Raw genomic sequence first — 15,235 nt, 5'->3', positions numbered from 1 at the left:
ACTCATCCACCCCCTGCCCCCAAAACCCTCAGTTTGTTTCCCGGAGTCCAAAGTCTCTCATGGTTCATCTCCCCATCTGATTTACCCCCGTTCAGTTTTCCCTTCCTTCTCCTAATATCCTCCATGCTATTCCTTATGTTCCACATATGAGTGAAACCATATGATAATTGTCTTTCTCTGCTTGACTTATTTCACTGTGTAATTTCAATGCTTGCAATGGAAGAAATAAGAAATGTATTCTAAGAAACATCCCAGTAATAGTTTAGAGCGTCAGATACTATCTCAATGAAACCTANCATCCCAGTAATAGTTTAGAGCGTCAGATACTATCTCAATGAAACCTAATCACTAGGTATAGGGGGAGGGGAAATAGAAGTGTAAAAAGCCTTTTTAAGAGTAAAGAATGGGAAGCGAGGAGAGGACAAAAGTGAAAGTAGTTGAAAGCCTCTTCCAAGGTTTGGGCTTAGGTAAGAGAAATAACATTTGATGGGGCTAATAATTTCTGTAATACTAGTGGAAAAATATATGCATCCAAATTTCAGTTCCAGGAAAAATAAGTTAACTATTAACTAAGTATATTGAAATTTCCAAGAAGAAAAAAAATACAATGAAAAACTATTTAAACCAGTCACAATTGAGGAAAAGAAAGTAAAAAAGTACAGTAGAGAATTTACTTAAAGGATACCGGAAAATTAAAATCAAGTAAACTACTTGTTACAATTGATGGGAATAGGTAAAATTTTGTCATTAAAGAATCTATCAGATTGCTTTCAAAATCAAAATCTCTTTTTCTATTATTTAAAAGGTTCATACTTGTAAATAAAGGGATAAAAGACTGTTGGAGGTGAAGCTATGGGAAGGAAATACTATCCCATTAATGTGGAACCCAATAATGGAATCCAAAAATATATCCTAGAATATATGGACATTTAGGAGATAACAAGGATGGCATTTTAATCATTGGGATAGGCTGGATTATTTAATAAGTAGTATCAGCTAAACTGGCTATCTATACCGGAAAGAAATCTGGACTCCCACCGTAAACTAAAACTACTTCCATACGGATAGAGACTTAAAAGTGGGCAGTAAAAACTTCCTAGGAAACCAAATACACCTTTTTGGACTGCGTAAACCATTTGAATCAAGACAGAAAATTTAGAAAATAAAAAATACTGATTCGAAGGGGCGCATGCACCCTGATGTTTAAAGCAGCATTATCAACAATAGCCAAATTGTGGAAATAGCGCAAGTGTACATCAACTGATGAATGGATAGAGAAGATGTGGTGTGTGTGTATATATATATATACACAATGGAATATCACTTAGCCATTGAAAAGAATGAAATCTTGCTATTTACAACAATGTGGATGGAGCTAGAGTGCATTAAGCTAAGTGAAATAAGTCAGTCAGAGAAAGACAAATAACATATGATTTCACTCATATGTGGAATTTAAGAAACAAAATAGATGAACATAGGGGAAAAAAGAGGGAAGCAAACCATAAGAGACTTTTAATTATAGAGAACACATCTGAGGGTTGATGGAGGGAAGGGGAGTGTGGTGTGGGCTAAATTGGGTGATCGGTATTAAAGAGGGCACTTGTTGTGTTGAGCACTGGTTGTTATATGTAAGTGATGAATCACTAAATTCTACTCCTGAAACCATTATTACACTTTATGTTAACTAACTAGAATTTAAATGAAACTTTGAAAAAAAAATTTAAAAAATCGGGATACAGTATTTATATAGTAGGCGTATAATTTCATTAAAAAGTAAAAAAATAAAGCTTAATGTTTGAAATGAAAAAAATAATAAAGTAGACTTAAGGCCACCTAAATAGTGAGATGTAAAAAGTACATTCGGAAAGATATTTTCATGCAAATAGAAAGTATTAGCATCTGTAATTTACAGAGATTTTTACAAATTGGCAAGGATAAGACAAACAACCTACTAGAAAAATGGGGCAAAGGATGTGAATGGGAAATTCACACATGAACAAGTCCAAATGGCCACCGTGCAGATAAATAGATTCTCAACCTTACTACTAGTCAGGGAAATTCAAATTAAAGTAACAGTGGTATACATTTATCAAATTAGTACAAAGTAACAAGTGTATCTGTCCCTGTTGCTGGTGGAGATGGGGAGTACTCAGATACGCGACTGGTGGAAGTGTGAATTATTTCAACCCTTTGGAAAGCAACCTGGCAACATTTCTTAAAATACTCATTTGATGAAGAAATCTTAGTCTGTACACCTATCAAATATGTGTAAATATAAGGTTGCACATAAGAGGATTTGTTTCGCAGTGCTGGTCATATTAGTCAGAACCTGGAAACAAAATCAATGCCTGTAAGTAGGGGAAGGGTGGAGTATATTGTGCCACATCTATACTAAAGAATAGTATGCATTTGTTGACAAGAATACATTACACCTTTACACTGGCTTGGAGGAATTTCAGTGAGATACTGCTGAGAAAAGCAAACAAGTTTTATAAAATTGTGTAGAGTATGAACTCATTTTGGTAAAATAATGACAAGCACCCTTATGTCTTTTGTTTTTCTATATATGCCAATATAATCAAGGAGGAATATAAGAAAGGATACGTGCTATTTTGTTCATATGAATTATTTTGAGGTAGAGTTTGGGGTATGTTTAGAGGGAGAGGGAGGAGTGGGGGGAAAGCAGAAAAAAAAATCCTGTACTTAAATTCTTTTTATGTGTTTTGATTCTATTTATTCATTTATGTAAGTTTTGTATTTTCTATTTCTTTGCTATGTTTATATCCTTACATAAATATGTGTGAACTTGAAGGTTTTTGGAAAGTTTTTAAGGTGGTAAATAATGTGATTGATTTTCATTTTTAAAAAATCACTTTTACCTTGATCCCCAAACCAGGCAAAGACCCCCTCAAAAAGGAGAATTACAGACCAATTTCTCTAATGAATATGAATGCCAAAATCCTCAACAAGATCCTTGCTAATAGAATCCAACAGTACATTAAAAGGATTATCCATCATGACCAAGTGGGATTCATACCTGGGATGCAAGCATGGTTCAACACTCGCAAATCAATCAATGTGATACATCATATCAACAAGAAAAGACTCAAGAACCATATGATCCTCTCAATTGATGCAGAAAAAGCATTTGACAAAATACAGCATCCTTTCCTGATTAAAACCCTTCAGAGTGTAGGAATAGAGGGTACATTTCTCAATCTCATAAAAGCCATCTATGAAAAGCCTACTGCAAGCATTATTCTCAATGGGGAAAAGCTGGAAGCCTTTCCCTTAAGATCAGGAACACGACAAGGATGCCCACTCTCGCCACTATTATTCAACATAGTACTAGAAGTCCTTGCAACAGCAATCAGAAGACAAAAAGGGATCAAAGGTATCCAAATCGGCAAAGAAGAAGTCAAACTGTCTCTCTTTGCAGATGACATGATACTCTATATGGAAAACCCAAAGGAATCCACTCCCAAACTATTAGAAGTTATAGAACAATTCAGTAAGGTGGCAGGATACAAAATCAATGCCCAGAAATCAGTTGCATTTCTATACACGAATAACGAGACTGAAGAAAGAGAAATTAGGGAATCCATCCCATTTACAATAACACCAAAAACCATACGTTACCTTGGAATTAACTTAACCAGAGACGTAAAGGACCTATATCCTAGAAACTATAGATCACTTTTGAAAGATATTGAGGAAGACATAAAAAGATGGAAAAATATTCCATGCTCATGGATTGGAAGAATTAACATAGTTAAAATGTCCATACTACCCAGAGCAATCTACACTTTCAATGCTATCCCGATCAAAATACCGAGGACATTTTTCAAAGAACTGGAACAAATAGTCCTTAAATTTGTATGGAACCAGAAAAGGCCCCGAATCTCCAAGGAACTGTTGAAAAGGAAAAACAAAGCTGGGGGCATCACAATGCCGGATTTCGAGCTGTACTACAAAGCTGTGATCACAAAGACAGCATGGTACTGGCACAAAAACAGACACATCGACCAATGGAACAGAATAGAGAACCCAGAAATGGACCCTCGGCTCTTTGGGCAACTAATCTTTGATAAAGCAGGAAAAAACATCCGGTGGAAAAAAGACAGTCTCTTCAATAAATGGTGCTGGGAAAATTGGACAGCTACATGCAAAAGAATGAAACTTGACCACTCTCTCACACCATACACAAAAATAAACTCCAAATGGATGAAAGACCTCAATGTGAGACAGGAATCCATCAAAATTCTAGAGGAGAACATAGGCAACAACTTCTATGACATCGGCCAGAGCAACCTTTTTCACGACACATCTCCAAAGGCAAGAGAAATAAAAGATAAAATGAACTTATGGGACTTTATCAGGATAAAGAGCTTCTGCACAGCCAAGGAAACAGTCAAAAAAACTAAGAGACAGCCCACGGAATGGGAGAATATATTTGCAAAGGACACCACAGATAAAGGACTGGTATCCAAGATCTACAAAGAACTTCTCAAACTCAATACACGAGAAACAAATAAACAAATCATAAAATGGGCAGAAGATATGAACAGACACTTTTCCAATGAAGACATACAAATGGCTAACAGACACATGAAAAAATGTTCAAAATCATTAGCCATCAGGGAAATTCAAATCAAAACCACACTGAGATACCACCTTACGCCAGTTAGAATGGCAAAGATAGACAAGGCAAGAAACAACAATTGTTGGAGAGGATGTGGAGAAAGGGGATCCCTCCTACATTGTTGGTGGGAATGCAAGTTGGTACAGCCACTCTGGAAAACAGTGTGGAGGTCCCTTAAAAAGTTAAAAATTGAACTACCCTATGACCCAGCCATTGCACTACTGGGTGTTTACCCCAAAGATACAGACGTAGTAAAGAGAAGGGCCATATGCACCCCAATGTTCATAGCTGCATTGTCCACAATAGCCAAATCATGGAAGGAGCCGAGATGCCCTTCAACAGATGACTGGATTAAGAAGCTGTGGTCCATATATACAATGGAATATTACTCAGCTATCAGAAAGAACGAATTCTCAACATTTGCTGCAACATGGACGGCACTGGAGGAGATAATGCTAAGTGAAATAAGTCAAGCAGAGAAAGACAATTATCATATGATTTCTCTCATCTATGGAACATAAGAACTAGGAGGATCGGTAGGGGAAGAAAGGGATAAAGAAAAGGGGGGTAATCAGAAGGGGGAATGAAACATGAGAGACTATGGACTATGAGAAACAAACTGAAGACTTCAGAGGGGAGGGGGTGGGGGAATGGGATAGACTGGTGATGGGTAGTAAGGAGGGCACGTATTGCATGGTGCACTGGGTGTTATACGCAACTAATGAAGCATCAAACTTTACATCGGAATCTGGGGATGTACTGTATGGTGATTAACATAATATAATAAAATAAAATTAAAAAAAATCACTTTAGCTAAGTGTGGAAAACATTATAGGGAGATTAGGTGAAGAAACAGTTAGGAGGCAAGAAATGACAAGGGCTGCAATCAAGTTTTTTTCTGGTGGTAGAGTCACCAGAATGTGCTGATTTGTTGGTTGGGAGTATTCCTGTGTTAGGTTGAGCAAGTGGATTGATTTTGATGTTCTTTCCCGAGAAGGGTAAAATGGGGGGAGAAATAGGTTTGGGGGGAAGATCAAAAGTTCTCTTTTTGGGGTCACCAATGTAGATGGCTTTTACACAGGAAGTCTGGATGAGGAAGTTAGAGGAAGTATAGATCGACAAGAGAGGAGAGGATAAAAGGAATGGGAAAGATGGAGAAGGGGGGAGACTGTGGACAGTGCAGTGGGGACCACTGTATTCAGAGACACGCATATTCTAAGGAACCAGGAAAGGCAACCGGGAAAAGCAGCTAATGAAGAAGAAGGAAATGCGGAGAGGGAGGTGTCTTAAAAACCAGAAAGAAGAGGTTTGAGGAGAGAAGAAAGTAACAATGAGAAGTTCAAGGAGGGAGTGACCGTCGGATTGGTGACCTCTACTTGAATAGTTTAATGGGGTGGAGAGAAAGAAACTCCAGCTGGACTGTGTTAAAGTGAGAACTAGTGGTGAAGCGGTAGAAATAGCAAGCATATCTAACTTTTGCAGCAATATTTTACTGGGAAGGGGAGCTGGGAAATGATGCTGGAGGAAAACATTAGAGCCAAGAGCAACGTTTTTAGAAGATGATGGTGTGTGGGGCGCCTGGATGGCACAGCGGTTAGGCGTTTGCTTTCGGCTCAGGGCGTGATCCCGGCGTTATGGGATCGAGCCCCACATCAGGCTCCTCTGCTATGAACCTGCTTCTTCCTCTCCCACTCCCCCTGCTTGTGTTCCCTCTCTCCCTAGCTGTTTCTATCTCTGTCAAATAAATAAATAAAGTCTTTAAAAAAAAAAAGAAGATGATGGTGTGTGAGCTAGCTACTTATATCTTTGAAGAAATGACTGAAATACTGTAGTGCATGCTAGGAGAGCAAAGTATTATAGTATCTTTTTTTTTTCCCGTGGAAAAGAGAATCCTATGAAAAGAGAATAATATAGCTACTTATACGCTCAGAATAATTTAAGTGTTGCTAACTGTCTTAGGTTGCAGAAATATTTCTGGTGATTCATTAATCTACCTTTTTCTCTATAAGCTGCTCATTGTTTTTCCTCTCTTTCTTAACCCCCTTCTCCCTAGCTTTTGTCTTTTTTTCCTTTTTTCCCCCCAAAATATTATTTGAATACACTCAGCACTCACTGGCCTCTGTCCTTGAAGACATAATTGGGGCAAGAGGTATACCTGAAGCTACAAAGAAAAGACATAGTAAGTGACAAAATTAGTGCTGCAGACTGGTTTCTGCAGGGGTTCAGAGAGAGGAGACATGCCGGGTTGGAATGGTTAGATCATACATAGCATTCTAGAATTGATACTGATAAATCCACAGATTCATGGAATTTTAAATCTATAAGTGAACTTAAAATAGTCTAATCCAGTCCTATTATTTAAATAAGTAAATAGGGGCGCCTGGCTGACTCAGTCAGAAGAGCATGTGACTCTTGATCTCAGGGTTGTGAGTTTGAGCCCCACATTGGGTGTAGAGATGGCTTCAATAAAATAAAAACTTTAAAAATAAAATAAATAAATTAAGTAAATAGAACCTTGCACAAGCTAACTACTTAATGAGGATTATTCCAGGAATACAAGTAACATTACTTCCTATATTTTTCAGATGGCTAGTTGATTGTCTCAAAACTATTGAATTTGAAATAACATTGTTATTATAAATTAAATGATTGTACTGAATTTACAGAATAATTTGGCTAGGATCAATACAATTAAAATAATTAGTCTTTCCTTTCAGGAGCATGTTTTTTCTCCCTTTTTATTTTTTTATGCTCTTTAGTAAGATTTTATAGTTTTTTTTTTAAAGATTTTATTTATTTATTTATTTGACAGCGATAGAGACAGCCAGTGAGAGAGGGAACACAAGCAGGGGGAGTGGGAGAGGAAGAAGCAGGCTCATAGCAGAGGAGCCTGATGTGGGGCTCGATCCCATAACGCTGGGATCACGCCCTGAGCCGAAGGCAGACGCTTAACCGCTGTGCCACCCAGGCGCCCCAAGATTTCATAGTTCTATTTGTATAGATTTTATGCAATTTGTGTTAGTTTTATTTATGTGTATTTTATACTTTTTGTTGTTATTAAATGGCATTTAAAAATAACAACTTTTATATTTTATTATTGGTGATTAAGAAAACTATTACTTTTTATGTACTAGTCTAGTATTTGGCCACTTTACAAAACTCAATTATTTTTCAATTGAGTCTCTTGAATATTTTAAGTATATAGTAAAATGGTCTGTAAATAATGACTTCCCCCCCATTAGCTTAAAAAATTTTTTTTAATTTAAATTCAATTTCGTTAACATATTCTGTATTTGTTTCAGGGGTAGAATTTAGTGATTCATCAGTTGCATATAACACCAGTGCTCATTCTATCAAGTGCCCTCCTTAACGCCCATCACCCAATTACCCCATCTACCTACCCACTTCCCCTTCAGCAACCCTCAGTCTGTTTCCTACAGTTAAGAGTCTCTTATGGTTTGGTTCTCCCCCCCATTCTTTTCAATACACACATATCACTTCTTTTTCTTTTTCTAAATGAATTAGTATGGACTTCAAGGAGAATGCTTGATTCAGTCCTTTAATTAATTTATAACATCATATTTCCTTAAATTAATTAACTAATTTTCTACTCAGCTTTCTTTTATAATTTTTACTGTCTTGGATCTTGGATTCATTCCAAGGTTTTGTTGGGAAGACCCACTTTTTTTTGGAGGCCCATATTTTATCTCCAGGGGGTTGTGCATTTGTCAGCAACTGTACTGCTGAAATTTTACTCTTAAGGAGAGCTCAATTTATATCTTCCAGAAACTTTTCACTCTTTTAGTGTTTTGATGGCAACATTTCTTTTTTTTTTTTTTTAAAGATTTTATTTATTTATTTGACAGAGATAGAGACAGCCCGAGAGAGGGAACACAAGCAGGGGGAGTGGGAGAGGAAGAAGCAGGCTCATAGCAGAGGAGCCTGATGTGGGGCTCGATCCCATAACGCCGGGATCACGCCCTGAAGCCGAAGGCAGACGCTTAACCGCTATGCCACCCAGGCGCCCCTGATGGCAACATTTCTGTCATCGTAAGACACATTGGGTTGTTTTCATTTTCCTTCCACCATTTCAGTGAGATTTGAGGAGAGAATGAGGGATCAGCAATCTTGCCTTGGAAGTCAGGCTAAACCACTTTAAAAGAATAATTATTAAAATGTGGTGAATGATTAGATAATTAAAGTATGGAAATTGACTTTAAGATATAATGACTAGGTGAGAGGAGAATGGGAATGTAATGAATGGAAACTGAGGAGACTAGACTGAGGACCACAAATGATGACTGCTAAACTCTTTTTAAATTGGCTTCGGTATGAACTCAGACACCTGCTATGGCACTGTTTCCAATCAAAATATAACTAAACTTGCAATGCTTTTAATTTTTGTTTGTTTTTTATCCAAAGACTAGCTCTTAATAGTTTGTTCTAATGTGCTTAATTATTCACCCTTTTTGTGATTATCTTCATCTTCCCAAACCTCACAATAGCTCAAAAGATCAACACATACCTTAGATAATACCAAAGCCTGCCATCCTTAAACTGAATAAATTTAGCCTTAGGTGTTCCAAGAAGCTATAAGGTGAAGTTGTGGAAATTGTTCCAGTAACACTCATGTAATTCCTATTTACAAGTTCAGTCTCTATAGGAAAAAGGATGTCAGATATTTGACCAGAAATCAAATGGGAAATTTCAGAAACCCACTTAGGATTATTGGGCAGGGTCTTGAGCAAGAATTTCAGAACTAGTTATTTGTTAGTTATCTTTATATCATTTGAGATATGAATAAAAGCTCTGTAATGTTGGTTACATTTTTTGATAAAATTTGCATCTTAAATTCTCCATGGGTGAAAACTTAATGTACAATGATTTCCATTTAATACATCAGATATTATTTTGTTTTAAAAATAGCCTAGATTAGAGAGTGGCTCAGTCAGTTAAGTGTCTGCCTTCTGCTCAGGTCATGATCCCAGCCTCCTGGGATTGAGCCCCACATTGGGCTCTCTGCTCAGCAGGGAGCCTGCTTCTCCCTCTCCCTCTGCATGGTGCTCTGCCTACTTGTACTCTCTCTGTCAAATAAAAAAATAAAATCTTAAAAAAAATAGCTTAGATTAGAGAGTATAGTAATATGGAATTTAGGACCACTGCTGGTGCTTTAGTTTTCTGATATGTTTTGAGGGACATAAGACTGAATGAACACTAACACAATTTTTACTCAAGCTAAAATATTGTTAACCTATATTAGATGGAACAGGAGTCCTGAATGTTATCCTTCATTTTATTACCTTTTGAAAATTACATATTTCTAATCCTGATGAATTCTACAGATAACCTGCCATTTGAAAGACTGCCCCAAAGAGAGAATATGCATAAAGGTGCATATGCCTCTACCAGGTTCAGATTAACTTGGTGGAAAATTTATTTGACAGATGCCCTAATTATGTAGTAACCAAAGATGCCACTACAGTAAATGGTTTGATGTATGGGCTCGACCAGCCTGTTTTGTATGGGTAATTTTGGTACCCTACACATATTAGATATCATTTTGGTCATCTATAATCCAGTGCATTATATGTGAAAACCACATAGAGTTTGTTTAAACATTTTTGAATATTTGACTGACCATGTGAAATTGATGTAATCTGAAACATGCTCAAGATTTTATATTTGCATGCTCTTTAATTACAGGCCAAAAATCATAAAGAAAGTGGAAGATACTTTCAGTGTGACCCTGAGTAAGTTAACCTTTTAATGCCTCAGTTTCCTCCTATGGAAAATGGGAATTTTGTGAGGATTAAAGGAAATAATACATAAAGTACTTAGGCCAGTACTGACCATTAACAAAGCTAATTATTATTGTTAAGGTACCACCTCACTTGAATTTTTAGAATTTCCAACCACTGTAACTGGGCATCCTGCTGGAGAGCTACAAAAAATGAGAAATGACATAAAGATTTCTTCTTAAGATGCCCACTAGAAAACCATGTATCTAAAACATAAAAATATTCCCTATGAAGGCCTAGCTCTGTGGTTAAAAAACTGCCATTCATAGGAAAGCAGCATCTCTTTTATCCACTTTCTTCTTTTTAGAGTTGATCATCAACATATAATGTATTATTGGTTTCAGAGGTACAGGCTTGTGATTCATCAGTCTTACATAATGCCAAGTGCTCATTACATCACATGCCCTCCTTAATATCCATCACCCAGTTACCCCATCCCCCACCTGCCTCCCCTACAGCAACTTTCAGTTTGTTTCTTATGATTAAGAGTCTTTTATGGTTTTTCTCTATCTCTGGTTTCCTCTTGTTTTATTTTTTCCTCTCTTCCCCTATGATCCTCTGTTTAGTTTCTTAAATTCCACATATCAGTGAGATCATATGATAGCCTTTCTGTGAATTACTTGGGTTAATTAGAGTGTATCTGTGATAAAGAAAGCTTATGTTCAAAGGGCAGTCAAGACTTTTCATTAGGTTTTTCGTCTGCTAAATGTTATTAAAGCACACTGTTAAGTAGACATTTAAAAACTTTTACTCTACACTGAGGAGATACAAGATCTTTATTCTGGGCTATATGTTCTCTTCTACATTGGACATTCTTCTTCCTCAAACAACTCATTAGTTTAGGAACAGAAACAGCATGACTTTTTGGTCAGGTATCTTGGAGCAGGATATATTTTATACATTTAATTTATTAATACATTAGAAATATTCATGGGCTGTCTTTCATGTGTCAGGCATCTCTTTGGTGTTCTCTAAGTACGTCCCTCTTACATTTTTTTCTCTGTACACGTTTTCTAAATGACTTTCTGAAAGGGCTGATTATCTTAATCTAGAACTAAGATAGTGGCAAAAAAATAGTGTGAAATTATCAATCATTTCCAACTTGAAAGGTGATTGTTAGATTTCTGGCACAGCTAGGAGCATAACATTTAAAAGGGCAAGCACACAAAGAAATTTCAACTTACCAAAGACACTACCTTTTTGTTTAGATCCATATATTCTTATGAATATGGCTTTTCAAACTTGCTGTCATAGTCAATGTTATTGACTTTAAAGCTGATGTGATGGTAGAAAGGTGTCTTCTCTGGAAAGGAGAGAAAAGAAAAATAGTTCTCACTTCATTCATTTTGTAATTATTTTCATTCTTAAGAGGATCATGTAGAATATATTCTGATAAAATTGCAGTGAAATATAAATTCTGATTAAAAACTCAACATTTCAATCATCTTGATTCCTAGTGATTGTTAAAATAACTTTGACAGAGCAATGTTTATTAAATTATAACCCTATCCAAAGGTGTAATCAGAATTTTTAAAGTAAAATTTTAATGTGCCAGCTTTCAAATTTGGGCCATCTGAAGACAGACATGTTACATGAGAAATTATATTAAAGCATAGATAATTATCTTAGTTTTTGTGATCATCACAGATTACATTTAGGAAAATCAGTGGAATCCTAGGTTTTATCATTTATGAGGCACCTAGAAAGTGAAAGTGAATAAAAGAGAAAGTAAAATGAGTCATGACTTGTAAGTACTGCAAATTAAGTAAATAAAATTAAAAGATAAATCTTAAAGATGTAGAAAAGTAAAGCAAAGGGAAAAGTTGAGTGTGTAGCTGGACTGTAATATTTCAATACATCAAATATAGTGGAAATACTAAATGAATTTTCTCAGATCCTGTTGTCCGTCTCCATTCCAGAGACCAGGAGGGCACAATGAGAGGAGAGAGAGAGAGAGGGAAAGTGGGAGAGAGAGAAAGAGAAAGAGAGAGAGAGCACACGCTCAAACTCTTCCAAAAAATTGAAGAAGAGGGAATACTTCCAATTTCATTCTGTGAAGCCAACATTATTCTGATACCAAAGCCAGGTAAGGACACTACATGAAAAGAAGACTACAGACCAATATCACTGATGAATATAGGTGCAAAAATCCTCAACAAAATACTAGCAAACTGAATTTAACAGCATATTGAAAAGATAATACACCATGACCAAGTGGGATTTATCCTTGGGATGCTAGGATAGTTCAATATACACAAATCAGGAAATGTGATACACCACATGAATAGAAAAAGAAAATCATATACTCTGATAGATGCAAAAAAAATTGACAAAATACAACATTCTTTCATGTCATAAAGATATTCAACACACAGGGTCTAGAAGAAACATAACTCAACATAATAAAAGCCATATATGACAAATTATAGCCAACATCATACCTAATGGTGAAAGATTAAAAGCTTTTCTTCTAAGGTCAGGAATAAGACAAGGATGCCTGCTCTCATCACTCCTATTCAACATAGTACTAGAAGTCACAGCCAGAGCAATCAGGCAAAAGAAAGAAATAAAAGGCATACAGATTGGAAAGGAAGAAGTAAAATTGTTATTATTTGCAGATGATGTGCTCTTATATAGAGAAAATCCTATAGATCCCAGCAAAAAACTGTTAGAACTAATCAAGTTCAGTAAAATTGAGAATACAAAATCAATACACAAAAAACGCTTGTTCTATACACTAAATGAAACATGTGAAATAATATATGTGTATGGAGATAATAATTTTGTGATATAAGTGTATCAAATCAATTCATTGTACATCTTCAGTTACACAATGTTACATGTCAATTATGTCTTAATAAACCTGAAAAAGAAAATTCCAAAGGAACATAGTATTTTTGTTGTTATATATTTTTATTCATAAATATTCCATGGCTTCTTATTTTTCTATTAGAATATTCAGGGTTGAGAATCTAGGACATTGAGGCAGTATTGGGTTATATTAACTTCTTGGAATACTAAATGAATTTCAAACACTAAAGAGGAAAGCCTGTGTCTAACTGTTATTCTACGAGAGCACCAAACCCTTAATTAGAACGTACAGTGGTCTATTGACTGATGAATGGATAAAGATGTATATACTTACAATGGAATTAATATTCCATAAAAAGTGAAATCTTGCCATTTTCAGTGACATGGATGGAACTAGAGAGTATTATTCTGAGTGAAATTAGGCAGTCAGAGATAAACAAATGCTGTGTGATTTCACTCATTCATAGAATTTAGGAAAGAAAACAAATGAGCAAAGGAAAAAAGAGAGAAAAGGCAAACCAAGAAACAGACTCTTAACTGTAGAGAACTGATGGTTACTAGATGGGAGGTGGGTGGGGGGATTGGTTAAATAGATGATGGGGATTAAGGAACTCACTTGTGATGAGCACAAAAGTAAACAACACTGTACGTAAACTAACTGGAATTTAAATAAAAACTTAAAAAAGAAGGTATAGTGGTAAATTGGGTTTTGATGGCATTCATAGGAACTTGCAGACTATCGTAATAAAAAATTAGTTCTTCTCCTTCTGTTCCATTGGTCTCTGTGTCTGTTTTGGGCCAGTACCATGCTGTCTTTGTGATTACAGCTTTGTAGTATAGCTTGAAATCTGGCAACGTGATGCCCCCAGCTTTGTTTTTCTTTTCAACAGTTCCTTGGAGATTTAGGTTTTTTTCTTTTCACACAAATTTAAGGGCTCTTTGTTCCAGTTCTTTGAAAAATGTCATTGGTATTTTGATTGGGATGGCATTGAAAGTGTAGATTGCTCTGGGTAGCATAGACATTTTAACTATGTTTATTTTTCCAATCCATGAGCATGGAATATTTTTCCATCTTTTTGTGTCTTCTTCAATGTCTTTCAAGAGTGATTTGTAGTTTCTAGAATATAGATCCTTTACGTCTCTGGTTAAGTTAATTCCGAGATAACGTATGATTTTTGGTGCTATTGTAAATGGAATGGATTCCCTAATTTCTCTTTCTTCAGTCTCATTGTTCGTGTATAAAATGCAACTGATTTCTGAGCATTGATTTTGTATCCAACCACATTACTGAATTATTCTATAAGTTCTAGTAGTTTGGGGGTGAAGTCTTTTGGGTTTTCTATATAGAGTATCATGTCATCTGTGAAGAGAGACAGTTTGACTTCTTTTTTGCCAATTTGGATACGTTTTATCCCTTTTTGTTGTCTGATTGCTGTTGCAAGGACTTCTAGGACTATGTTGAATAATAATGGCNACTATGTTGAATAATAATGGCGAGAGTGGGCATCCTTGTCGTGTTCCTGATCTTAAGGGAAAGGCTTTCAGCATTTCCCCATTAAGAATGATATTCGCTGTAGGCTTTTCATAGATGGTTTTTATGAAATTGATGAAAGTACCCTCTATCCCTACAATCTGAAGGGTTTTAATCAGGAAAGGATGCTGTATTTTGTCGAGTGCTTTTTCTGCATCAATCAAGAGGATCATATTGTTCTTGACTCTTTTCTTGTTGATATGATCTATCACGCTGATCGATTTGCAAATATTGAACCACCCTTGCATCCCAGGGACGAATCCCACTTGGTCTTNTTGGTCTTGATGGATAATCCTTTTAATGTACTGTTGGATCCTATTAGCTAGGATCTTGTTGAGAATTTTGGCGTCCATATTCATCAGGGAAATCAGTCCGTAATTACCCTTTTTGATGGGGTCTTTGCCTGGTTTGGGAATCAAGGTAATACTGGCCTCATAGAATGAGTTTGGTAGT

At 36.0% G+C, this 15,235-nt stretch overlaps 1 protein-coding gene across 1 annotated transcript in view; it reads right to left on the bottom strand.

The window, feature by feature from the left end:
* Window positions 1–15,235, bottom strand: part of LOC100484715 (transmembrane protease serine 11C-like) — a 64,485-nt gene that overhangs the window by 27,991 nt on the left and 21,259 nt on the right. Inside the window, 1 exon segment of the mRNA XM_034671698.1 lies at window positions 11,625–11,743. Coding sequence (XP_034527589.1) covers window positions 11,625–11,743 — 119 coding nt within the window.

The sequence above is a fragment of the Ailuropoda melanoleuca genome, chromosome 11 (assembly GCF_002007445.2).
Source record: "Ailuropoda melanoleuca isolate Jingjing chromosome 11, ASM200744v2, whole genome shotgun sequence".
Lineage (NCBI taxonomy): Eukaryota > Metazoa > Chordata > Mammalia > Carnivora > Ursidae > Ailuropoda > Ailuropoda melanoleuca.
This window is presented reverse-complemented; position numbering and strand designations above follow the sequence as displayed.